Genomic DNA, 26,944 nt, shown 5'->3' on the forward strand with positions numbered 1-26,944 from the left:
GTGTTTGTTTTTCACTTTGCAAGTGTGGGCCCCTCTCTAAAAGGTGAGATATCAATGAAAAAACCTCTTGCTCATCTATATTTATTCTCCTTTTGAGGCCTTGTCTTTGCTCTCTTCAGTGTCTAAGTCAAAACAAGGCATCACACCATTGCTAACACTGCAGGTTTAGCCTGCTATCTGAACATCAAGCCAGGCTTGTTCTGCTTCACTACAGCAGCACCCACAGGAAAAAAGCTCTAGGTCTGGAATTTATCAGGGTCCTCTGTTTCTCCTTGAGACAAGTATACATGTGACCTAGACTTCAACTTTTACTGTGCTGACACTATAGGAAACACTTTGCTTGTCAGCAAGCTGATCTGTCAACATCAGAAGTAATTCTAGCTAGTGGCTACTTTTTAGCTGATTTTCTGGTCATTTTGATTAGATGGCCTCTATGAGGATTGCCACAAACAGCTGAAACATCTAAGTGGAGGAATTCCTCAACAACCAAAGTTTAGGCGATCTGCAGCAGAATTCAGTATCACATTATTCTCATTTTATGATGGTGGCACATCTACAGCACCATCTATACACACTGTCTCTCCTTATGCCCTGAGGCGTGTGCTGTGTCCTGAGGAGGTCTCAATACAACTTTCATACAACATCTCATATACCCTTCCCCTACCAAAACACTGTGCCTTCTGCCCCATATTGACTTAGGAAAATCAAGCCTCTGAGTCATGCAGTTATTGCAACCCCTGAAAAAATATGTCCCTTTTTTATTTTAAGACCTTGTAAGTCTATTAAATCTCTGGATTTAAGTTTGTTATTTGCATCTCTCCATACAAGTCTGGGGAGATAAGAAAACAGTGAGCTGGTTGCACTTGGGATTCTCGCCAGTCTTTGTGGGATGGAAAATTCCTTCCTAATTCCATATCTGACTTTAAATTTGACCCTCAGCATGTGAGCAAGTAAGACCAACATACGCACTTAAGAAAAAATAGATCCTGCATGTCCTAGCAGAACACTGGTGCAACTTTTTCAGGGTCTCAGTCTAGCTGCTGCCAATCAGTGAAGCTTTGTCTTCCTTCAAGCATCCTAGAGTGTGCAGGTAAATCGCGCATGAGAAAAAAGAGCAGTCCTCTCCCTCCTACAGGCTGTCCACAGAAGCCTTGAAACATGAGATTGAGTTATGGAGTTATTTCAATGCAGAGCCACGAGGAAGAGAAGTATGTGGAGCACAGCACAGAAAATCACTGGTGCCCAGGGGAGAGTTTAGTTTTGTACATGCCAACATTAATGATCAATCATACATTAAAACTGTCTTCTTCATTGCTAGCTTTTGTGTTAGTATCAGCTTTTAACAAACGTGGCTTCATTTTACAATCCAGAGGACTGATTAAAAAATATGGAATAGGTTCAGAATGAGATTGATCTCTGAGTGGTGTCTTTAGAAAATACTTCTCTCATTGATATAATCCCTTAAACAAAACATTTAAGATCTATCCATAAACTAGTTTTAAATCTACTAATTGCAACTTTAATCTGATCAATCATATGCCTTGGACATGTCCATGTTGTACTCTATATAGTTGTCTTTATCTAGTTCATGATTTCATGAGAAGAACTGTGGGGATTTTTTAAAATAAGGTTCGAATTAATAATATTTTATCCTCATTGTTTTTTAGAAAGACTGCTGGCTTAACTCATTTCATTATTGTAGCCAGACAGATATTGGGGTATGGTGCCTATAAATTCCTGGGCCTTCCTTCTTTAGTAGTTATTTAATAACTGCATACACTTGCAGTTCTCTGACCCTTTGAAATTTTCCCATTTTTCCATGAGTTGCTCAGTATCAACACTAGTGGTTCGGAGAACTCCTTATTTAGTTTATGTTAGACTCCAGGCCTGTTGATTTGAAAACATTTAATTTTAGCAGAACTCATCTCATCTCACATCTCCTTTTATTACCTACGGTGAATTTTGTTGGGCTGACGTAATATGGGATGATACTTTCTACAGCTTCATTCCAAGGACAAAACAATGTGCGAAGGACAAAATGTTTATCGATATTTCCGCCTTTTTTGGATTGTCATTTATGGTTTTATCACCCGCATCTAGCAATGGGCTCATGGCCAGCCTCAGGCACATTTTATATTTATAAAAATGTCATTTTTCTTCTTTACCTCTGTTGACTATTTAGTACTTCCTTGATCTTATAATCCTCCCTCATAAATTCTCTGCATATGTAGAATCTCAGCATTTATTAATGGTTTTTACTTTCCCCTTTCTTCACTTCTTCACTGCTACAAATAAGTGGTTTTTAGCATTTTTATTGCCAACTTTTTTTTTTTCAGACAGCTTCTGGTTTGATTTTTGTGCCTGGAAGTGTATTTTTGGTCTATGATTAGATAAGCTTAACACTTTAATTTACATTTCCCATTTGATTTTATTCTACCAGTCAGTGGGAATTATGATTTTTAAAGTTTGTCCTGTTTAAAGCTCCAAGCCTGGCTGAAACCAGCCCCCTCTTACTGGCTGAGGCTACATTCTGCTTGGATATTGTAATTGTAATCACATCACTAGTATTGGTACCCAGGCAATTACCAGATGAAGGCAAGCACTAAAAATTTCTAGTCCATCAAAAATAATTCTGTGGCTGAGCTGATTGAGCTCCCACAGGGAAATTTTTATGTTACCACTAGAGCCCCAGGAAACTTAAAAATCATCTTGTTGCTGGCCACTTGTCGGGTACAGCAATTCCCCCTCAACACATTTTTTTCAAGTTAGCAAGGAAATCGTAACAAGAAGCAGGCAGGAAACATGAGTAAAAGGTTATTAGGAGCAATTCCAGTGAGTTTCCCAAGGTAAGCATGAGAGGTTGAAAATACTTGTTTTTTTTCCCTCCCACTGACTGCTCATACTCGTTCCATGCTGTTTGCTGTCCCTGCTGTTGTGTTGCTGGAAATGTTTATAGGGCTGTGCTGTAAATAAGATCACCCAGACCAAATCAGATTTTTAAAATGTTACCAGTGAGGATGAGTTCTGATTTACAGCAGGATCCTCTGGAACTTTTATCAGTCAAATATCTATTCTTGGAAGTTTTAATATGAGACATGAATAAAACGCGTATTTTGTACCAGTCCCCAAGGCAGAGAACTGAAATAGATATAAGTTGTCCTTTACACAGTGGCAAGCATAGAGCGCTTCTGTGACTTCCATGCTGTATGAGCAGTTTTGGTTCCAGCTTAAGGAGACTCTAACCTGAGATAATATGAGACTCCCACTCAGAGAGGAAATGGAGTAAACAAAGTCAGGTAAATATCTGGAATGTTGGGGGTGATGAGAGCTCATAAAAAAAGACCGTCCAGAGGGAAAGCTGTCCTCTCCACTGTGAAGTAAACTTTTTGGTTTATCACTTTAGGTTAAGGGGAATATGGTTCGTTCCTTGGTCTTGCACTCTTCTTGTTGCTGAAGAACAGATCCCTGAAGGAACAGGTTCATCACCTTTTGAAACTTATAAAAGGGTCTATATTTCTTTCTCTTTTTCTGAGATTTTCTGAGGCAAGGGGTAGCATTTCATCCTTTGAGTCGTTTATGGGATGCCAAGAAATAAAATTGGAATAATTAAAAAAAAAATAGGATGGTTTTCTTTGGGTAGGTAGCAAGTTTCCTCCAAGGAGAGGAGAAAGTATGGCTGAGAAATGGTTAATGGCCATTGGGCTAGTGGTATGAGCTGCTTCCTTTGCTGTTCCTGAAATAGTCACTTTTGTCACCTGCATTTCCTCTCACCTTTTCTCCCACTCACCTTTCCCCTCCCACTTAGATAAGGAGAGCACCCATTATCTTGACCCTTACTAAGTGGGGATGGAGTGAAGCCCTGTGAGTGCAGGGCTGACTACTGTAGAAAATTACTGGAAGTGGAAATGCTTATCCAGATCTGGCCCTCTTCTGGTACTCCATTTGACACATTAATCCTGTCACCAGCAGAAATAGTCAGCCTGATGCCCCATTATCAATAAAACTACACACATGAATATCTAGTCAAGGTAGAAAATAAGGGTTTGGTAGGTTTGCCTTTCCTTTGCCTCTTCTCTTTTCCCTTCCCTTCCCTTCCCTTCCCTTCCCTTCCCTTCCCTTCCCTTCCCTTCCCTTCCCTTCCCTTCCCTCCCCTCCCCTCCCCTCCCCTCCCCTCCCCTCCCCTCCCCTCCCCTCTCCTCCCCTCCCCTCTCCTCTCCTCTCCTCTCCTCTCCTCTCCTCTCCTCTCCTCTCCTCTCCTCTCCTCTCCTCTCCTCTCCTCTCCTCTCCTCTCCTCTCCTCTCCTCTCCTCTCCTCTCCTCTCTCTTCTCTTCTCTTCTCTTCTCTTCTCTTCTCTTCTCTTCTCTTCTCTTCTCTTCTCTTCTCTTCTCTTCTCTTCTCTTCTCTTCTCTTCTCTTCTCTTCTCTTCTCTTCTCTTCTCTTCTCTTCTCTTCTCTTCTCTTCTCTTCTCTTCTCTTCTCTTCTCTTCTCTTCTCTTCTCCTCTCCTCTCCTCTCCTCTCCTCTCCTCTTCCCCCTTCTCCCTTCTCCCTTCTCCCTTCTCCCTTCTCCCTTCTCCCTTCTCCCTTCTCCCTTCTCTTTTTCCACCTGCTGAAATAAGCACAGCAGAGCTACTTCTTTATTATGCTCCTGCTCCTGCATTTTTCCAGCCCAATTAGGCCATTACCAGGGCTAAATGAGGCATAGAGCCTCCAAAAGTCACACTGTTGTCCAGGAGATGAAATGCACAGAGCTGTAGAGCTGGCAGGCAGGCAAGGTATCTGGGGCTCACCAGAGTGTGACCCCAGGTGTTTTGCTGCTCCTGAAAGATCACCTTCCAAAAGGAGCAAGGGGGAAGTCAATAAAAGAATATTATTTTTGAAAGTGCTGTGTTAATGAGAAGTGGCCACATTGTGGTCCATTAACACAGTTGTATTTCTCAGGGATACACAGAGAAAGTGCATGGCCATGGTGTCTTCTGATTTCTGGACCACATGGCAGAACAGGCTGTGAAGACCATGAAAGCTTTCACATATCTTCCAGTAGTTCTGGTATTAGTTTTTTGCTTGCTAGTGCCCTTTGCTTGCTCCCTGCCCTTAGATCCTTAGTGGGCAATTCCACTCTCCTGACACATGGTTGATATTCCAGCATCCAGGCTCCCTATCCAGCCTTCAATCATTCTTATCATGCCAGTTTGTGCAATAAAGCAAGGTGCTCTTCTGTTCTTTCAGTGGTGCAAACCCTGTATTTGCTTCTATTCCCAAGCTGCTGGGAACTCTGAGTTGGATATGGAAATGATGCAAAGGAGGAGGTTGTCTCTCCTGCCCTGAAGTTCTGGTATTCCTCACAATCATGCTTAAATTACAAACTGGAAAAAAATATGTTGTGATATCTAACACAGTGGGAAAAGGCCCTATTTAGAAAGGCAGACACACAAAGCCTAACAGTTCAATTCGTTAAAGCCTGGGATCCCCTGCTTTATTTCAGAGAGAAGCTTTATCAGAAAGATAATAATTTTCCATCATATGGAAAATTCATAAGCTGTTTCAAGTACATAAGGTGTTGTCTGCTGAAAGAAAAATAACACACGCACTCTTATGAATTTTATTTTTGTACAGTGAAGATAATGGATTAAGTCCTTTGCTGTGAATACTGGTTCTTTTGGAAGCTAAAGATCTTTGCTTGTCCCTACCTTCATTAGAGTTCTACTGTCTTTACTCTCACTGAGCAATACCTTAGTTACCAGCTAAAACTATATGAAAATTCCTGAAGAATGTGGTAGTAGTAATACTAAATTCCCCAACTAAATAAATCTAGAAGTGAGAAAGATACAATTCCTAGCCTTTTTCTGGTTTAACAGCATGATAGTGGACCTGTTGAGATAGATGTAGTCAAAAGAAGCCCACATTTGACCATTATTAGATATGTTCCTTTGGATTTAATTATTTGAGGTGCTAGTTTAAACAGAGCATGCTCCTCACCTGGGCAGGTCTCCCCAGCAAGTGCTGTGCTCCTGGTCTTCCTCAGTTCCAAATCCAGCTGATTTGGCTAATTGCGTCATCACAGCAGTTTAACCTAAACTGACAGAAATTGCAGGAGAAAGCTAAGGTGAGGGTTCAAGATCTATTTTAATGACTCTTTGGAGCTCCTGATGACCTCCAATAGTGATGCAATAAAAAAATCACAGTGACATTGTGGTGTCTTTGGTGATTGTATCAGCTGAGGAGAGTGACAGGGAAATTCTAATAGGGGAATATCTTGTCCATAGGAGTGTTTGGTTTTTTTCCCCCTTTCATAAAATTAAGGCTGGTTTTCATAAAATTTTGTTCTGTTTGCTTAGGACATTAGTCAATTAATAGCTAGTGGAGCTAGACATGCCCTTTATTAGACACTAGCCCTACAATTGTCTAGCACAACATTTTTGAAGCAGGCATGGATAATGGATACTCCTGAAGGCTGGTTCTTATACTGAATGGACTGTGATTTGAAACTGGATGGTGATTTCCAGCATCCTCCTATATTGTAGGGCAGATAACATGCATCTATAGGGTTCAAGATGAATTCTGTAAAAAATTGACAAAAGCGTTTACACTTGTCCACTCCATCTTTTACAAATCATTGTGGAAAGTTTGCTTCCTACAAATTTGTAAATAATGTGATGTATCCCTGAAGAAGGCAGGTGGTGCAATAGGGGAGGGCAACGCTGGCTGCTTTCATTGGTGTTGCTACTTGCCAGTACTGGCTGCATATCATGAGTATGTGGTATCATCTTACTGACATCTGCATCCACAAAGTGCAGCCCCACAGGACCAGCCAGCACTTCTTGGATGAATAAAGTAAATAATCATAACTGATAAACTTGTGTATCACATTGATCTTTCAGCGTGTTGCATAGGCAGATGAGGGTCACTGTTCCTATTCCAGGAGTCAGTGTATAGCGTACAGTATTGTATCCCTCCCTGTGCCCCATTCCATGGGACATGCTAGCACAAGCCAGTTCTGCAAAGAAAACCCAGCAAAACTTGTCTTCTCTCACTGTAGGACTAGAGTGGTACATATGCCTGTCTGTGCCCATAACTCACCTCTCCTCACTCTTGAAGTTCTACTCTTGAATTTCTTCTCCGCCTTTCACTGATCTATTTTAATGATTTTATAGGTTTAGCAGAACTTCTGTATTCACTAGAGTCCAATATTTCTGATGACTTTTCCAAGAGTCCCTTTGAATCTGTTTTCTTCTCCTGAGGATCCTATTCACTCCTACCTTCTCTAACAAGAAGAGGTTACATATCCTGTACAGGCAAAAGAAATACAAAAATAGAAAAAAAGTCTTTGTATTAGAATGAAAGGAAGAGAGAGAAGAAAAATGGAGAAGGAACAATAATTATTCTGTTCAGAAAATCATAATGAAGAGAAAATAAGCAATGGGAAAATGTTTATAAAAGAAAAAAAAGAAAAAGAAAAGGCAGCCTGTGACAGTGGAGAACTAGAAATATAAGAGAAAGGATTAGGAAAAAGAGGCTACAAAAATCCATAAGAATTTATTAATAAATCATCTGGACTCAGTATAAAAAGAAAATATCCAACACAAAGAAAGTGTTTATTTGTTTTTAATAATAGCATAAATGAGAAAGGTGCAATCCGCCAGAGGCTACTTTGGTGTCTGATTCAGCAAACCAGCTAAGTTTTTAGATTCTACTAAATTCCATTAAAGACAAGTCTCACTAAAGTTGAGCACATACTTAAGTGTTTTTTCTGAATTGGATTTATGTCATAACTGGCTCAGAATTACAATTGTCCTTACTGTTTGGTTCACTGAGTATTCTGGAGGGAATAAAATTTGATCAAATAAGGCATTTTACTTCAAGTGCAGATTTTTTTAAAAACAAAATCATGTAAAATTAAAAGAAATTACTAATTAAAATATGTTTTTCCCTTGTAAGCAATTTGACAAAGCTGGATTTGAAAAAGTGTCAACTCTCAGATCTGTATTTTATTTTTTTGCTAGAGAAGAGCCTGAATCAGCCTTGATTCAGCTGATATTCAGTTTGACATCTGTTGACATGGATGAAGTATAGTTGCAATATGTTTCTAAAATTACTATTACAAGTTACAAAGCGAAGTCTCAGACAAAGTAATTGACATATGGCTACCCAGCCAGTCAGGATAAAGAAGCAGGTATAATATCAAGGCTCCTTCCCCATACCAGCTGCGAGAGAACACTGCTTCCAACAAACTCATACCAAATTGTAATCACAAACATGTTATCCCAGTTTATTTAAAAGCTGAACTTAACAGGGGCAGTTTCAGATTGACTTTTCTAGGGGCTTGCACTTAATCCTGATTGATCATAAAAGGTTTCTGAAATAAGAATTTTGCTGATACAAATTAGATTCTTCTCATGTTTATTTACATGGTCTGAGCTTATTAGTTCTTGCTGTTTTGTAGAGGAATGATCAAAAATTGGTTGATTAACAGAGAGAAATATAGAAAGGTAATTATGCATTGCCTTATTTGCATATTCTTTTTCTGTTATTTCATCTTCCCTGACCTTTGGTTTGCTAACAAAGGTCTGCTAACCAGCAGACCTAATGCTGGCCAATCAAAAAGTGTGACATCTCTTTTGAATAACACTCCACTAAATTGTGTAATTTTAACTAACTACTCACAAATGACTGACTGCTCTGGCACCTCCCTGACCCCTCCTCCTCTGTTCTTTTCTGCCTCACAACTTAGAACAGAAAAAAAAAAAAAAAGGAAAAAGCATTTAAGATGTACTATCCTGGTGACCAGTCCTTCTAACCTATTATTTTCTAAAGAGAAGAGAGACAAAAATTAGAGAGAAATGTAAGGTATAGAGCATCCAGGAATTGATAACAATGGTAGCTCCTCCTTATTCTTTCCAGACAGACCACAGCAACACTGTTTCATAAACAGTGTTCTGTGACTGGCATTTTTTTATATTAAAGAACTGAGCTGAAGACTCTCATTTTCTTGTAGAAAAGTTAATCTTAAGAAAAAAATGGGCTTATGCAAAGAGCATAACACAATCACGTTGTTTTATGGGCATGGTAAGCAAGAACAAAGGACTTTGCTAGGGTGATTCAGTTCTTTTGCCAGCCCCAAACAAGTTTCTTGTAAGAGAGAAAGAAGACAGATTAGAAGCTGGGAAAAGTGATTTTACAGTGGTGGACTTCACTTCTGTGGGTTGTGAACGCAGCATCTGTTAACACTTCTGTGTTTCCTAAGGTCAGACACACAGAAAAGATAAATTCGGTAAATCAGGAGCTAAGAGCAATTCAGTTGGATGACACTTGCTGGCAAAGCTCCTGCACTGGATGTCCAGGAAAGACTTGCTTGAGATGCAGGAATGTACATGTGATGTGCAGGAATGTAAGGTGCCCTGAAAGGCACACAGGGTGAGTGAATGGCTGTTTCACCTGCAGGGAAAAGTCTGAACAAATCAAATTTCACAAACCACATCCCAGTTCAATATGGACCATGCCACAAGGATGTAGATTGTCTTCATTCTCCAGATTATCCCCCAGGCATTCTTTCTCCATCTGTCCAGGATCTAGTCACATCGCAAAAATATAGGATGGGGTAAAGTATCTCTGACTGAAATGCATACTTTTTAGCATAGTTAGCATAGTTGAGACTTTCTTTAGGAGCAAGAAAAGTCAGAGAAATCAGTTTAATAAAAATTGTTACCTTAGCAAAGTATTTCACTTCCTATTTTATTGCAGCTCTTATGGGTCTCCCTTAATCTCCTCCCTATATAAAGACAAAAATAATTTAAACCACTGGGAAGCCTTTAGATTGGTATAATGTCAAAGGCATCTTTTCATCCACTATAAACAGTTGATAAAATGGTATACTTTTTAACAGGCAAGGTAGGAAACAACCAAGTTAGCAAACCGTGGTGCAGCAACAGATGGTCAGAATCTGGGACAGAGGCAAAACAGGACACCTTTAAGATGTAGGCAAGATGGATTCCCTGGTTCCAGTAGTCTCTAAACCTGAGATTGCTCAAGGGTGCAATGCAGCTCCCAGCATAAATTAGAGTAATGAATAACTGGTGTGTTTAGGGCAATTTCCCAAACAGCTGCAGATGAGCTGCTATGGCTCTGGAACTCCCTAGGACTTGGAAATCCCTCCAAGCCCACCTGTTCTGTATGGATCCTCTTTGGTGCTGCAGATCTTTAATGTGTCTTGGCAGTTCTAATGAATTTTTCACAGGTTGTTTCTTGTCCAAGATGCCTTAATAAACTCATGCATTCCAATGTTCCCTTGGATGTACAAATACATGCACTTTTCACACTTGCACTGAAGAAGGCACAGGAGTGGAATAATGAGGAGTTGTAGAATTGGCTTATTCCCTTCCAGTATTTGTTTCAGAGGTTTGCAATATGGTTTGTTGAAATGAGCCTTAGCTCTGCAGAAAACACTTAAAACCTTCAGGGGAGCAAAACCAGTCATGCCTGTGAGGTCCCTGGAGCTGCTTCTCAGCCTGACTTACAGCCACACCTGTGAAGAAATTACTCCAAGGACAGAAGTCACCCTCCACATGGATTTCCACCATTTCCACCAAGCACTCAGCACTCAAAAACCACTTACAGTTCTGTGTTTGCTAATGGTGTTCACTGAGTGCAGCCAATGTCTCTAAGGTATTTTCTATTGCTACTTCTGGTGTTTTGCTTCCTGCCATCAGCAAACAGAATTATTTCCGCAAAGGGATATTGCTTCCCAAATCGCACTGATCAGGGATATTGAACGTGATACTGATGCAAGTTACTTAAGAAATGTTATGCAATCCCAAAGCCAGATACAGTCCTGATGGAAAGGTGGTTGCTACAAAGCTGTGCAATCACAGCAACATGGCTTGGCACAGGATTGTGTGCACTTTGTGGGCCTGTGCTGAAGTGGGAGGGAGATCAGAGGACTCGTAATTCCACATTAAATCCACACATGGTAAATGCTGCCGATGGGCAGGTTTGGATTTTTACCTGGTTATGCAACAGTCATGAGCTCATGCTCTTTTGACTGCTGTTGCTAAAACCAGATTTGTTTGAGACTCTGTGAAACGAAGTGTTCTGCTTATTCCTGGTTCCATTCTCCATATCTGCAGTTCCCAAGAGGCTAGGACATTAGCCTCTAACATTTTAGGCTTTCTTGATCTCAAATTTCTGTGTTGAGCAGAGTATCAGCAGTGATATCCTAGGCATATTTTTGTCACTCTGTTATTTTGCAGTGCTAAAAAGATCAGGGTGGGACTCCACACTTTCATAGTAGGTTCTGTATTATTTGGACATTTTATGAGTAAAGGAAAGCTAAAGATCTGGCTGCAACATAAAAACAATGCAATAGATATGAAAACTCTGGAAACCTAAATCGTAACTCTCAGACAAACTTCATGATGTTGGCTATATCAGACACAGCAGAATTAAATGTTACAATTTTCTGGTTTACTGTATTGTTTTTAATGTTTAGTTTATCCTAGAGAATTGAGAATGTTACTCTAGAACAAGTGGTCAGATTTTTCATGACCAGACTAGGTTCTTAGGCCTACATTTCCTCCCCCAGTCTCTTCCTCCCAGTGCTAAGTATATGGCTTTCTTGATTTGAACTGGCAAAGTCTTGGTTATGTATAAGCTTCGGCAACTGTGGCTGATTTGTGTGCTGTGGTTTTTGCCTCCTCTTAGCATTTGCAATGCTGTAATACATTATTTTTATCATGCATTTGCTGTAGTATAATAGTATATTACCATCTTGATTTCTGCCAGAAAAATACCATCTATAACAGATAACACGCCCTTAAGCTAATAGCAGGGCATGGAAATACTGTCCTGGTGACCCTGATGGTCTTGATGAGGTTGCAAAATCTTTTAATTGGTTAAAGCTCTTAAATGCATGTTCTGTATTTAATTCAAAACCAAATGTGTGGGTAATGTTTTTAGAACAGAATCATTATTCTAGATCTGGATTTATCTCTACACTCAAACAAATACTCCAGATTTTTCCAAGGCTGAGATTCCATCTCTCAGTCATGTTATTTGTCCAGATAAAAATCTCCTTATTTTAGGTAGTGTGTTGTGTAAGAATTATCTTTTTCTGCGTAGGCAAAAAGCTCTTTGTAGTAAATTTTCAGTTAGCACTTGCCTTTTTTAAAGATGGAACAGTTTTAATTCCACAAAATGCAAGCACAGCTCCTCCATTTGAGTACCCCAACACTCTGGTTTTGATCGCATCTTTGCTGCACTTGTCCCTCATTTTGACCAAAGAGGTGCAGGAAGGTTGAGCTTGCTCTGATGACAAATGTGAACGATTTACTTTTTCTCATATTGTCATGGTACCTAAGTACTAGAAGGCTGGTCTGGTCTTAGAAGTATGGACACTTATATTCTGCGTCCATTGTCCACTTAAGTGTTATTCTTTAGCTTTCTTGGGGTATCCAGGACTCCCAGAAGTAGAACAAACCTGCTGTGTGGTGGCCAGGGTCTTCTTGGGTCTGGGACAGCCCTTTTTCCACAGCTGGAACCAGGAATTTTCCCCAACTCTCTGCTGTGAAAAGGTCCCGAAAGCTCAGGAGACTCAGTTGAGCTTGTCCATGCTGGTTCCTTATTGGTGTCCAGGACGATCATGTGAAATTTAGCAGGTTCTACCTTTGAACTGAATATGAGGGAATAGCTTTTGGAAGATGATAGTTTCTTGTGAGGTTTCATGGCCTTGTGAATATGAACATGCTGGACTTTGCTTTGTGTTCAGCTGATAAGTTACCATAAGTTAACAATATCATGCTGTTCCAAAAAAGACAAATGCCATGCTGAGATGTACAAACAGGGCTGTAGCCAGCAAGACACACAAAGTAATTCTACTACTTTGCTCAGTGATTGTAAGGGCCAAACAAGGACACTGTGTCCATTTCTGGGCACTGGTCTGGTCTAAATGTGGAGACAGACTGGACAGAGGCCAGAGGAATGAAACAAGAATAATCTGAGCTCAGGAAAGCATCTTTATGAAGAAGGGGAAAAAAAGTTAATTTAATTTGCTTGATGTAAAAGAAAAAAAAGTAAAAGGGGAAGTGAATCAAACCCCAAATAAGATGATTATGAGCAGGGAGGCACTGGCCTTCATGTGGTAATGGGAGAAGACTGGCTAAAGCTGTAACAAAAAACACTACAATTAGATGTGAAAAAACATTTTCTTTGGTAAGAGCAGAATAGCATTAAAGGAGGCTGCCCTGAGTGTCTGATTGGTTTTCTTCCTGACAAGGTTTTACAGCAAATATGCCAGGAACTGCACTACTATTGCTGAGCATTTCTTGGGCTAAGGGGCAGCTTCATGGTCCCTTGAGATCCTTCTTATGCCAGCTCTTAGATGTACCTGAGCAACTGCTGTTGAGAATTGTGGTTAGTTACTTCATAAGTAATGCATGCCATGAGTGTGCCATTCAGCTTCCTTTCACCCAAAAAAACCAAAAATTCATTGAACATTTCTGGCTTTTCTGCTTGATTTAGTCTGACAACCAAAACTTTCATTCAACTGACTAAATGATACCAATTGCTGCAAGCTTTTCAACTACCCAGAACTGTACCTGGGTACTATCCCTCCCCACCTCAGCTACTGATCCTGCCATGGCAATGGTTGCCTGATAGCTCATCCTATTCCTGGAACCAGTTCAAATTCCTCCATGGAAGCTCTCTTCCAAGACAGTTCAGAAACAAAATATCTGATAGTTAATGACACAGAGTGGAAAAGTAGTGAGAATTATTTTTAAAATGGAAGGGGGACTAAAAGTCAGATCAGACCTAAAAAAACCCCAGAAAACTAGTTTGGGGGGGGGGGGTGGTTTTTTTGGTTGGTTGGGTTTGGGTTTTTTGGGGGGTTTTTGTTTGTTTGTTTGGGGTTTTTTGCAAAAGTAATCTTACAGAATTTTATTGACTGAGTACATGTACAGGGAAAAGGTATTCTGCATTGAAGAGCTCGTAATCAAAGAATTTATGTGCTAATACTAAATAATGCTTTACATGTAAAAACATTTGCAAAGGAAAGGAATAGCAATGGTTTCCATCTTAATTCAGTTGTTTGTTAATTTAATCTTTTCTCATTTATTAGCTGAAAACCGCAGGACAACATTAATTTGTTCTATTAGTAGTACAATTTCCACCTGTAGTTTGCTAAGTTTTATGTCAGCATACCTGAGGTCATTAAATCATTGGCTGTGTAATGCTTTCATTTAATAAGGAAGAGATTCATAATGTTAATCTAATTAAAGAAAAGAGAGCTGAAGGAAAATTTGCCACAACAGAAGTTGATACAAGGATATTATCTGGGGCACTGGCTGCAAGCTCACAACTGTTCACTGGGAAACCGGTATCTTCAAATATTTTCATCTTCAGATGTGCAGGGCACTTGAAAGCAGCTGTGAGTCCTCTGTCTTCTATTAAATTAGTTTGTTTTTCCAGCTACAGCTGAAATTTAGGTATGGAGAGTTGTAAATTTGGACACTGAGATTTATGAGGGATTGAGCATACACTTAGTTTTGCTTTTCTGTGCCAGCGCATCTTTGGACATTTATCCTTCAGTTTGCTCCCTCAGGGGTGCGCTTTATATGTACACAGTCCATCCTGTTCCCAGACATCACCTCTGATGTTACTTCAGTTCTGTGTCCTGTCCCTGTTCCAAATTATTCAGGGAGATATCAGCTAATGCCCTATACTATGAATGAATAATTTTGTTTTCATTGTCATGCTCTTGAATGACAACTTGGACTAAGTGCTGTAAATGCTGTTTTAAAATTTACTGTATTTTACCAGTTTTGACTTTGTCTACTGTGAGAAAAGAAAAATAAGAATAAGAATTTACTTTTTCTATATTTCATACTTCAGCCACGTACTGTCTTGTGAAGAGTTCCTAAATACTCAGTAGCATCAGCCCAAACCCCTTCACAGCAACCTAGCAAACTAAATTATATTGTCTGTCTGCTGCTGATGGAAACAGTTTCCTTTTTCATAAGCTAATAACCCCAAAGGCAAAAGAAAGCCTTATTAAAGTAAAAGCAGAAAAATTGAATAGTAAATCAGCAGACTATGGTGTTCCCACAGCAGATGGAGAAGTCACTGACCTCATCCCACCTTGGTTGAGTCCCACACGTGGTTCCTTGCCCAGACTCTGGGGATGATGTCCCTGCACCTATCAGAGCATGCAATCCCCCAGATCCCTGCCATCCTGGAGGGAGCTGGGGGAAGGGGTGAGCTGAGCTAAAGAGCATTAGTCAGAGCATCCCATGTCTTTGCAGTGTCTCCTCAGAAATTACTCGCCCTGTTTCAAACATCTCACCTCTAAGTGCTGGCCCTGCCTGTGCTGGTTCTCACCTCAGGACACTGCATCAGCACTTCACTAGTGTTTGTGTCTTTGCTGAAACCACATGTGATGGGAGAAAGATGACATTTCTCTAAATGAAATATGGAGAAGTGTTTTGTTCTTTATTCTGTTGAGCACTGAAGAAGCCAAAACCTCCATCCATCTGCCAGAAAATATCAAAATCCGAATATTTTATGACACTCACTTGTTGCATTGCTCTGTCCCCTCCTAATCCTGGTTTCCAGCTGTCAAAGGACCACATCCCAATACCTAGACATATCTTGATATCTAGCCAAAGATTTGATTGCCCTTGCCAAATAAAAATGCACTTGTTGAAGCCAAGGCAAAAGAATAGTTTAGAGTGGACCCACCAGAGGGAATTGCAGTGTCTGCCCAGATAAATCCAGTGAACACAGGGGCATGAGAGCAGCAGGAGGTTTGTCTGTCCTCTGTCATTGGCTGCTGCATCTGAACCTTCATTGTAATGAAAATGTATTAAATAGTTCCCCATGCTTGGTGCTCATACAGCATGCATGATTATCCAGACTGGCTAACAGAAGAATCCTCATGATCACAGTTTTTCCCTGCAGCAGCTCTTTTTTTGACCTAGGTGAAGATCAAATCCATATAGCTGCATTTAGTGATAATAAGTCAGCCTCATATAAAAGGTTCTCAGCAGTTAAAAACTCTTGAAGACTTGCTTAAGAAATTAATTGTCCTCAGGATTAGCAATGTATGCCTTGCTTCTACTCTAAATTTGACTAACTTCAGATTCTTGCTACGGGTCCCTGTTTCAAATAGGTTGAAGAGATCTTCATTGGGAATTTTCTGTGCTATCTCCTGGCCATAGCCATTTTCAAAATTAAGTTAGTTCTTCATTTGGGAGGCCTGTAGATATGCTGCAGGGAAAATATATTGAGCATGGCGAAGCTGCAGTATTTTTCATCCCCAGGAAACAGGCTTCAAAGGCTATTGTAGCTAAGCTTTCAGTGTATGATTGCTGAACCTTTCAAGCCTTCATGATTCATTATGGAAAAGTATCTTGGTTTCAAATGCTTCCCTGGAATTCATTCTGTCTTTTAATGAAAAGAACTCTTTCTAGTGACCTTGTTTTATTTTTAGCAAGGATAAATTCAAAGATAGAGGGTTAAGAATGATCAATGGATAGGAGATGATGGACCAACACCAAAAGATTATTATGGTTATTTGCTTAAGAGAAAGGCTTGATTCTTGCTGCATTTGATGCTTCCTTATTCCTCACTTGCCCAACCAGGTCTCACAATGTACTCTGTTTACGGGCACCAATCAGATCACAGGTTTTACAGCATCTGCTAGCATCAGAGTCACACAGAACCATAGGAAGATTAAGCAACCCACCTTAGGCATGTGGCAGAGAATCAGGCATCTGTGGCTGTGTCACCAGGGTGCCTGGAGGACTTTGGCAAGGTTGTGGTATGTCCCAGGTGGGTTGAGTGGGGCACTTTCAGGCGTGTATTGAGGGCTTGGCTTGACGAAGTAGAGCCATCATGGCAATGTGGGGTCCTGGTGTATAGCTGGAATCACTTTTCAAATCTTTCTCTTACAGTTCTCAGAGATGGGCTCTCCATAATACTTCAGTTATGAAGGAAGAAGAGCAACTGAATTGTTCTTTTGCAATGGAGAAGACGGAGGGAGAAACACCAGCACTGTGGCTCCCACCTTGTTCCTTATCTCGCCAACATGTGCCCTAAATCCTCTCTGTGCTGTATTAAGGAAAGGAAAAGCTTTCTTACATCTGCTTTCTTACATCATCTGCTCCAATTTTCCATCCTATAACCCCCTGCTGAAAAGAGGAACAATGACTTCATATAGCTGCTGCTTGATTCTTTTGCTGTTTACCTGGAGCACTGCTGCCTATGGGCCAAACCAACGGGCACAGAAGAAGGGAGACATTATTCTTGGAGGGTTGTTCCCCATTCATTTTGGAGTGGCTGCTAAAGACCAGGATCTAAAATCAAGGCCAGAATCAGTGGAGTGTATAAGGTAAGCTGGTAAAAAGGAAAATAAAAAGTTTTGGTGGGGAAGTCTACACATTTCTTGACTTTAAATTGTGTAAATATAGTCTGTAATCTGATGCTTGTAATTGGAAGGCATGAAGTAAATAACGGAAAAAACAAGTCTATATGTTAAACAGTGACATAAATACTATTTGGACACTAGAACAGCAATCTTCATATGACCTGAAGCTGCCAAAACATTAATATACTGAGCTATCTGGCCATTCACAGGGAGCATTTGCATAGTATCTGAAAACTAGCTTCCCTAGCTTTTCATGGACAGAAAATTACCAATAGTGTCCTTTAGTTCATTTGATCAAAATAATACATGGTCAAATAGTTTAGAAATCAATTTTTTGTCCAGTTCTGACTGTCATCTTCTAAGACTTTACAAACTCTTAAGTTGCCTAAGCAAGTGAATAGGTCATAGGTGACCAAGATAGGTTACGGCTTTTGAACTATTTATGTGAATGACACATAAATGTCTCTTTAGGACTTTGTAAAAGTCCCAAACTTGAGCCCAGGTTTTCCTCTCCCAGAATTCTTCTCTTCTGTGTAAACAACACATCTGTGTTTTGTCTTAAGTGTTTGGGAGTTAACCTTGGAGTGGGAAACGCAGATGAAAACAATTTCTCTTATTATTAAATTATTGACATTTTTATGATGAAACATGAGGAATTTTTAACATTACAAACCTGCACATAATACACAGAACAAGTAGAAAGTGTGACAGAAACTGATTGTAACTGAAACATTAAATAAACAAGATATAAGAAATTTGTGTGGATTTCTGTCATGACAATGCATGGGAAAACACTTCAGTGCTACAGGACTTCTTCTGTTATCATATGTGAAGAATTGTTTATCTGGAATTATCTGGACCTCTCATCCTAGGCTGGAGATCCAGCACAGTTTTGTTGGAGATGGCAGTGAAGGGTGGCTGAGAGCATTCCTGTTACACTCACTGATTTCAAGTGTGGTTTCTCACTGAGATACTGAGCAAGACACATCCATCTAGGTTATGAGATCATCGCCAGAACCTGACATAGGGAGCACACACAAGTGTCAATAAGCAGGGATTATTTTGGCTTCTTCTGTGTGTGCACAGGAAAGTCCTGAACTAAATGAATGTGCAATGTCTATTTCATGGAGCAAGAATCTCTGCCAGCTTTTCAGCACTATTTTTTTCTCTCCAAATGCATCATTTTAAAAGTGGAATGCTGCAAAGCAATGGATGTTTTCAGCTCTATTGTCTTCTTCTCCTGCTGCAGCTGGCAGGCAGGCCAATGAAGATATTTGCAAACTAAACAGCTTTCATTTCTGTCGACTCTGGGTCAGACTAAGTGACTGTCTTGACATGGTCACATTAATGGAAGACGTGGCTGAAAAATGTTCCACCACAAGTACTACAAGTGTGTGGTTGCCAAAAAGCATGTTAATTAGGTAACACTGCCAATCCTGAAAAGCCGGTCTAGCTGTTTTAAGGACAAAATGGGAGATCCTTCTGGGTGGCATTCAGTCTCCTAAAAGGTAGCCTCCAGCTGAAATTTGCCTGGATAAAATCCCTGTTCTTCTTACCCTTGCACCAAGAAGATGTAGGTGCAAAAGAGAAAAAAGGTGTCTGCAGAGACAGGCATTTGCGGCACGTATCCTTCAGGGAGTTGGATAAATTGTGAGTTGATAGTGTAATCCAAGTGGAGAAAGAATGAAGGTCAGAGATCTAGCTGCAGATACAGTAGAAACTACAAAAGGAACAAGGGGATGATTGGACCAGAAATAACTGGAAGTTGCTTCATTGCAGACATCTTTACCGGAAAATGTCCACTTGCATGAAATGTTTAATTCAAAAGAGTTTGGATTGAGAAGACTTTTTGAGATTGGTCATCAGATTTTAATGACAGAGGTGGTAAATACATGGGAATGTTTGTGCGTATTCGTTGTTATTGGTACCCATCAGATTGAGAGCAGATATTTTTCCTGAAAGGATTTTCTATTTTAAGCAGCTTTGAAGTCAGAAAATACGTCCTGCTGGAGTTGTACAGAAGTCTCTCAACACAATCATGGTGGTTATTTTTTTTTTGGGCCCTGTGATGAGGCATTAGCCTGTGGCAGGGTTCTGCATACTGACTCTAGTAGTCCAATACATTCTTCAAGTTTTTTGCTAAATTCTTATATTATTGGATGTGAGTTTCTTAATTTCCAGGCAACTGGCTGGTCTGGAATTATCCAACTTACATTTTTGGGGGGCAGTAAAAAAAATAGGTTCTAGTTTCTTCACAAAGTAATCTCCCCAATCTTGTGTCAAAACTTCCGCAGGGTGTGAAATCCATAGATTAGGAAATTAGGTGGAAGTCCATAGGGAAGCACAAATGTGACTGTATGTGGTCGAGCCAAAAGTACTAAATCTGTCCCATCCCTTTACCTGCCCTTGTTGTCCTTCTCTGAGTCTTCTTCAGCACTGTTGTATCTTTTCAAAGCTGAGGCTAATAAGTTTTATACCTGGCCCCTTTTCAGATGGCTGCATACAGTCTTTAATCTCTTTTCTACGTAGGAGAATGTGTCTCATATCACATAAGAAAATTATACCCAGATCGCTCCTCAGGCTCTTTTGCAGCAGCAAGTCATTAGACCATATGAAAAGCTCCATGACAAGACCTTAGGGTCGCACTGAAAACTCTGTGGGTGGTCTGTTTTAGAGTTCAGAATCAAACAACTTAAGATAATGTGGTTTTCCTCTCATTTGCAGACTATTCAACCTGATCAGAGCTGTTTGGACATTTAGCTATGTTCAGTGCCATATCTATACTCCCAAACCAGACTTTCCAACAGACAGGACAGTTGGAGCTTCTCAAAATGGATAGGACAGTTTTCTCTTCACTTTCTCAGTTTTTATGTTCTTCATGCTCTTGTGTCTCAGCATCTTTCTCTCCAGCCCAGCAAACATACTGGCCTGAATCTACTGGCACATTATTTAGAAACTATATACATAACTCAGCAGCAAAAGGAAAATGGAACAATAACATTCTTCTTGTGCTGTTGACACTGAAAATGCATCCTTGTGCTCTAAGCACTGAATTGTAGAGTTCGAAGTGAATACAGACCCATGGCTTCACCACACTAAATATCAGATAGCAATACACAAAGCGAGAGAAGTTTTGTTTCCTGTTGTTTCAGCAATCAAGGATCCTGCATCTGATATAAATACACCTCCTGTCTTTGTATGCCTCAGGTGCTACTGCAGCAGCTTTCCTTACAACACTTGCTGATGCATATCTGATGTGTGCAGTGGAGGCAGAGACTGAGCACAGCACAAGCAAGCTCTGACCTTCATTTCATTCCCTGTCAGCACCCCCAGAGGTCTATTCATAACCTGATTTCTCTGTCCCTTCCTGATTTCAGGGAGATTAGCAGTTTTCCTGTATTCTGGTCATGTCTAGATAAGGTCCCACACTGCAATGCAAAGCTTTCAAGCTGTGAAACTGTAGTGAGACGTTCTCTCCATGTCATAGTGCAAGACTTCATAGAGCATGGCTCCAGGACTCTTTAGCCCACTGAGTTTCTCTGTGCATCTGAGAGAACAGAATTTTAATTCTAGCCCTTGCAGATGTATTTGCTAATCCCATTGCACACCTGAATGCACAACAAGATATTTGGTATCCTTTCCGTAACATGTAATTATATCATTTTCTCTTTCTTCTATTCACCTTCTGAATTGCAATTTTTTAATTTTTTATTTTCTTTGTTCTACGTAATTCCCCTCACCCACAGTCCTTGCTTCTAAGAGTGGTAAGCAACCCATTATACTTATGAATGCAGGAATCCAACAAATGACTGAAAGTCTCACCCTTGTATTGCTTAGAAATAACAGTAGTAGTAGCAGCAACAACATGCAATTAATGTACTGAAAATCTAGAGAGGTCAGAGAAAATTAGTATGTGCATGCAACCACTAGAGAAAGAGGAGTGTTGGTGTGATCAAAAGGTATATGCAGGCTTTGCCACCAGGTATAAATACCTGTCAAATATGGGAGGGTAAGTGAAAGCTGTGTTCAGAGCTTTCACATCATTTTCTCCTTTTTATGTTTCATATTCCATAGCTTAGTATCTTGCAAGTGTGATAAATGAAGGTCATGAATGCACATGAGGCCGTGAATTACTTCTTTATGGAGAGTAGCAAGGATCAGGACCAATTTCCCTGCTGGATCTAGACAGTAAGAGCTGTTCAAACCAAACCATACAAACAAACAGGGAATGGAGCTATGGGGAGCTTAAAACATGCAGACAGCTTGTGTCCCTTAATTTTCATTGCCTTGCTTTGAAACACTGACTGGGGTATTTAAGCCATCCTGAGTACCATTAGACAGACATGTTTAGTTTCCAGCAAACTGGTCTGCTGCACAGCTGTCCTCTGCAGAGGTGAAAGTTACAGCCAGGTATTGTTTCCAGTTGCTCTCTCCCAGTTTGTGCTCCTCCTTGGGAATAGAAGGATCAGTGGGTAGAATACTCTGAGAGGTGGGAGAACAAGTATCAGAAGGGAAACGTTTAAGGAAGGAGTGTAAATAAAAATTCCCCTCTACACCTGTGGGCTCTGAATTATTTACATTAAACTCTCATTTAGAGCATAATGGCCACTTTTCATAGCACCACATCTCACAAAATGCAAGACTATATAAATATACCTGTAAAGTAGTATGGCAGAAAATGAGCTTTGGAGGCTGCTCTTCATTTCCATCAAGAAAACACCAGTGGCTATTTAAATATTCTGGAAATCTAATGAAAGCTTGCCTATGATAGCAAATACTGTACAATTTCTTTATGGAAATTACCAGTCAAATTTCTGCATGGTTGACAGAGCTTTCCAGTGACTGATTATATTAATCACAGAGGCAGCATAGCTCAGGAGGTCAGCTGTATCAGTGGGACTTACTGCCAGCTTCAAAAGCTGCTCTTAGCAATCCCTCATGTACACACTAAGCCAAAAGGAACCTATCTGCAGCCCCTTGCTGGAATTTTACAGTACAGTGCGAGAGAAATTGTCCACAAAATATCCATTCATAGAAGTTGGAAGATCTTGCTTCATTTAGCAGAGTTTGGCAACACTACCTTTGTCTGACCATATCTGTGTTATGGAACCAATACAACACTCCCTCAGATGACAGAATGTCAGCTCGTCTGAAGATCTATCAGGTGTTAGAGAAGACAGAGGGAGGAGTGCTGTCTTCATCCCATCTGATCCTCTCCTCCTAAGCTGCTGATGCTGCTGTCAGCAGAGGTGCAAGTGAAGAGAAATGCAGGTCTCTTGCCTAGGTTTGTTTGAGATAAATTGTTGAAAGCATTTTAAAGATATTTTGGGGTCTAGCTCCCAGAAAACAGCCCCTACTCTCCTTTGCCTCCAAAATAAAATTATTCCAAATGCAAGTACCTGAACTAGAAGCCTTATACTGTAAATATACACTAATCAGGAGCATATGTCAGAAAGGATAAGAAAAGCAACTGTGTATCATGGGTTTTACTCTGTGTTTACTGAATTAAATGCCAAAAATTTCTTTGAAGTTAAGGGTAAGACTATCCAGTTCACTGCTTTTGAAGATACCATCTGAAGATACCACCTCGTGGCATTTTAAAAAATTAAAACCAAATTCTTTTCAAGCAGGCAAAATAATTTTGTGTCATACTTCAATTTAAAGTGAGAAGGTTTAAATTTGCTTTCACATATACTCAAATGCATGAAGCTTTTCCCAGTAGTATAGTGGTATCTTTGAACTTCCCAGGTTCTCAGTAGGCTTCCCTTTAAATAAATATAGAAAATACGATCAGCTTTTTCTCTCTTACATGAGGAGCCTGAATATGACTCCTTGCTTCAAATCCTGATCATATTAAAAATATCTGTAAACACGTGTAGCTTTTTTAAAATAAGTGTCACAAAACCCTTCCTTGTTTCCATTTATCTCTGTGTACATTACTGACCAAATGCGGCAACATGGTGTGCCCAACATGTCTTCTTCTTGTACACAGCACTCACTGACTCAATCTATTTAAGTTTTGCCCTTTTATTTCAAAGCTGTCTTGTTGCATGTCATTCCTTAATGATTTGGAACTAGAGCAAAAAAATATTCTAAATTACCAAATTACTTCTATCAGTAACTCACCCTCCCGTCCTTCTAAAGACTAACCTTAATAAAGCTAACTGTCCCTTTGGTAATAAGTTATAACTAAGGACTCAAACTTTTTGACCTGAAGAGATCTGCACTGAAATTGTGCTGTCTGGGTTTTGAGGTATAACCTCAGAGCTGAACCTCATTTGGAATTTGGCCAAAGATGTCTGGAGAGGTGAAGTCAAGTTGAATAAATGAAGTTTTTAAGACTTAAAGATAAACCTTAGATGTGATAGCTTTAGAAATTCTGGCCTCAGATGAATCAGATAAAACTCCTGGAATGGAAGTACAGTAATTTCATGACTATAAGGCGTACCCTTTTGACAAAAATTTTGGCCCGAACCTGGAAGTGCGCCTTATAGTCCGGTGTGCCTTATATAAATGGACAATGTTCAGAAATTTGCCAACCTGGAAGTGCGAGCTGCGAGCCGCGGGGGGAGCCAGCAGGGCCGCAGCTGCCGGGTGGAGGCAGGGCTGTGGGGCCGGGACTGCCGGCTGGCTGCAGGGGCGTGGGGCCAGGGCTGCTGGGTGCCCACGGGGCCAGGGCTGCTGGCTGGAGGCGGGGCCGGGGCTGCTGGCTGGAGGCGAGACCGGGGCTGCTGGGTGCCCGCGGGGCCATGGGGCCAGGGCTTCCAGGTGTCCACGGGGCCAGGGCTACTGGGTGCCTGCAGGGCCGCAGGGCCGGGACTGCCGGATGGAGGCGGGGCCACGGCAGCTGGATTGAGGCGTCAGCCAGCAACCGCGCGGGGGGAGCTGGGGGCGGATCCTCGCTGCAAAAAAAAAGTTCGCCTTATAGTCCGGTGCGCCTTATATGATCTACAAAGTTGCAAAATTTGCCGACTCCCAGGGGATGCGCCTTATAGTCCAGTGCGCCTTATGGTCATGAAATTACTGTAATGTGACTTTGCTCATTCAGCTTGAAAAAGTCAGACATAGCTAGCATCAACTTTGGAAGCAATTAATTTAATCTAGTAATTAAAAATGTTTAGGTCATATATCTCAGAGACTGAAAGGATGTGATTTCATGAAGCTTATCTTTAGAAATCTTCAGCTTAGTAATGGAAACATTTCTCTAAGCATTTCAGAATATAACTCATGTGAAACCTACAATTTGCCATTTCATACAGGATGTGTTCTTGGGTGGGCTATTTCCCCAGGATTTTCCAGTTTTGGGGCCCATCACTTTTCCTGGTGGGTCTCAAGCATAACAGCATTGGCACTTTCCTGTTTTCACCTGCAACTCAGCACAAAACTGCAAACTAACTGGTATCCTGACACAGAGTGCATTCCAAGGAAGGACAGGTTTCAGCTGATGAAAGATTCTGCCATTACAGCTGCATTGCCCTAAAACACACCAGCCCCACAGATACACAACTAGCTGCCGGGGCAACTTTATAGGAGAAAACACAGTAAAACTTCAGAATAATATAATATCAAAGGCACTTTCTTGCTGCTATTTTCCACAAAGAAGTTTCTCTCTTTTTTGGATAAGCAATCATCATGCCTCAGCTACTTCCACTGCCAGGCTACTGATGCCATAACAGGGACTACCAGATCCTGCAGGACAGTTGCCACCAACCTGAAGCTCTGCCGTAGTTCCACGCACAGGTGCAAGATAATCAGAAGATAATAACTCAGTTTCTCCATCTTAGAGAATAGGCTTCAAAAAGCAGTTTCAGTTTCACAGGCCGGCTCTGAGGGCATCTTCTGAGTTCGTGTCTAAAGCAAATGTGAGAGAGAATCATAGTAATGAGAAAAGGTACTCCTTCAGTGAAGGTATTGAAGTATCTAATTAACAAGTTATCCATTTGTGTAGGACTTACATGTATAGCATGTCTCTGTTCTCTGGTATGAACAGTTTGACTGTGCTCTCTCTCAAGAAGTGAAGGGTGTCACGTGAGGCTGAATTTCCCTGAGCAGAGCTCCTGGGCACCTCTGCATCCAGCAGCATGCCAGTGCTGTCTCAGCCAGGAGGAGCTGACACACTCCAGGAGTATCCCCGAGCCTAAGTCCCAGGCAGCATCAGCAAAGTCTTAGCAGACACTGCCATCTGCATTCCGAAACACGTCAGAGAAGCCCGGAAGCAAACCTGATAGGTGTAGCTTTCAGTGAGAGGATCACAACGTTCATTTCTTCAGGAATCATGAGATCAGGCTTAGGTCCTGAGTACAAGGGACAGGCCAGAGTCATCACTCCAGACATGCTGTCTTTCAACTTCCCCAGATTTTAGGGGACTTAGAAAAGTTCACCTCTGGAGTGAGGACCCAAATCAAAAAGTTGAAAGCCAGAACTAAGCCTCCTAGCATAAACACACCTCTTCTGTAAGCAGTAGAGACAAAAGCAAAACTTTCCAAATTTAGTGGGATGCGAGAAATAGTAATAGTTGCTTTTGCCTTTTGTACCTGGAATTTTTCACTCTGTCTTTGCCTCATTCCTGGTCTCCTCTCCTCTGATTTCCTCCTTCTCACACTATTTTGTTTTTATTTTTGCTCCCCCAGGTATAATTTCCGAGGCTTCCGCTGGCTCCAGGCTATGATCTTTGCCATAGAAGAAATAAACAGTAGCCCAACTCTCCTTCCCAACATGACCCTGGGATACAGGATATTTGACACTTGCAATACAGTCTCGAAAGCCCTGGAGGCCACACTGAGTTTTGTGGCCCAGAACAAGATAGACTCCCTGAACCTGGACGAATTCTGTAACTGCTCAGAACACATCCCTTCCACCATTGCAGTCGTGGGAGCAACTGGGTCTGGCATCTCCACTGCTGTGGCCAATCTTCTGGGACTCTTTTACATACCTCAGGTACGCTCCCTCCTGACTTGTTTAGGTTACAGAAGTGGCCTGCTTCTCTACTCTGCAGAGATTAAGCAGAGATTGTTTAATCTTCACCATTTCCAATAGAACTTTAAGGAGAGAAACAATAAAATGGGTGGATGGGAGCGAGATGGGTGTCATTGTTATGATAGAAATGTGTTTTGCTAGCACTTTGCAGCCCCCAAATATAAAGGTTACTGAGCAGCTGTAACATTTGGCCAACATCAGCATAGTCTAGGAGGATACCTCTAGAGTGGTTTAGTCTGTGAATACAGGTATTTTAGGACAGTCAATGACAGTTGCCAGCCCTGACACCTTAGTTGCATCATTACTTCACAGTAGTGACTCTCTGGACTGGTCCAGCTTCCACAGAGCCCACTGAAGGCAGAGCTTGTCATTGCCAGCTGCTCTTTAGATCTCTCAGCATCTCTGATCATTCAAGTAGGTGACCTGTAAAGTTGTTGCTTTTGCTGATCAGATGCTGTGGAGGTTTCTTCTGAGCTAACCTGCCTTTGTTTTGGCCTAGGGCATCCAAAATGACATCTGTGAAATCATGTGGATATGTCCCTTGAGGTCACCTGT

At 40.9% G+C, this 26,944-nt stretch overlaps 1 protein-coding gene across 1 annotated transcript in view; it reads left to right on the forward strand.

Annotated features, from left to right (window-relative positions):
- CASR (calcium sensing receptor) overlaps window positions 1-26,944 on the forward strand; it is a 76,162-nt gene that overhangs the window by 14,884 nt on the left and 34,334 nt on the right. The window contains exons 2-3 of the mRNA XM_033083823.1: window positions 16,941-17,377; window positions 26,044-26,350. Of these exons, the coding sequence (XP_032939714.1) occupies window positions 17,193-17,377; window positions 26,044-26,350 (492 nt within the window). The 5' untranslated portion in view covers window positions 16,941-17,192. The remainder of the gene's footprint in view (window positions 1-16,940; window positions 17,378-26,043; window positions 26,351-26,944) is intronic.

Source organism: Catharus ustulatus, chromosome 2 (assembly GCF_009819885.2).
Source record: "Catharus ustulatus isolate bCatUst1 chromosome 2, bCatUst1.pri.v2, whole genome shotgun sequence".
Classification (NCBI taxonomy): Eukaryota; Metazoa; Chordata; class Aves; order Passeriformes; family Turdidae; genus Catharus; species Catharus ustulatus.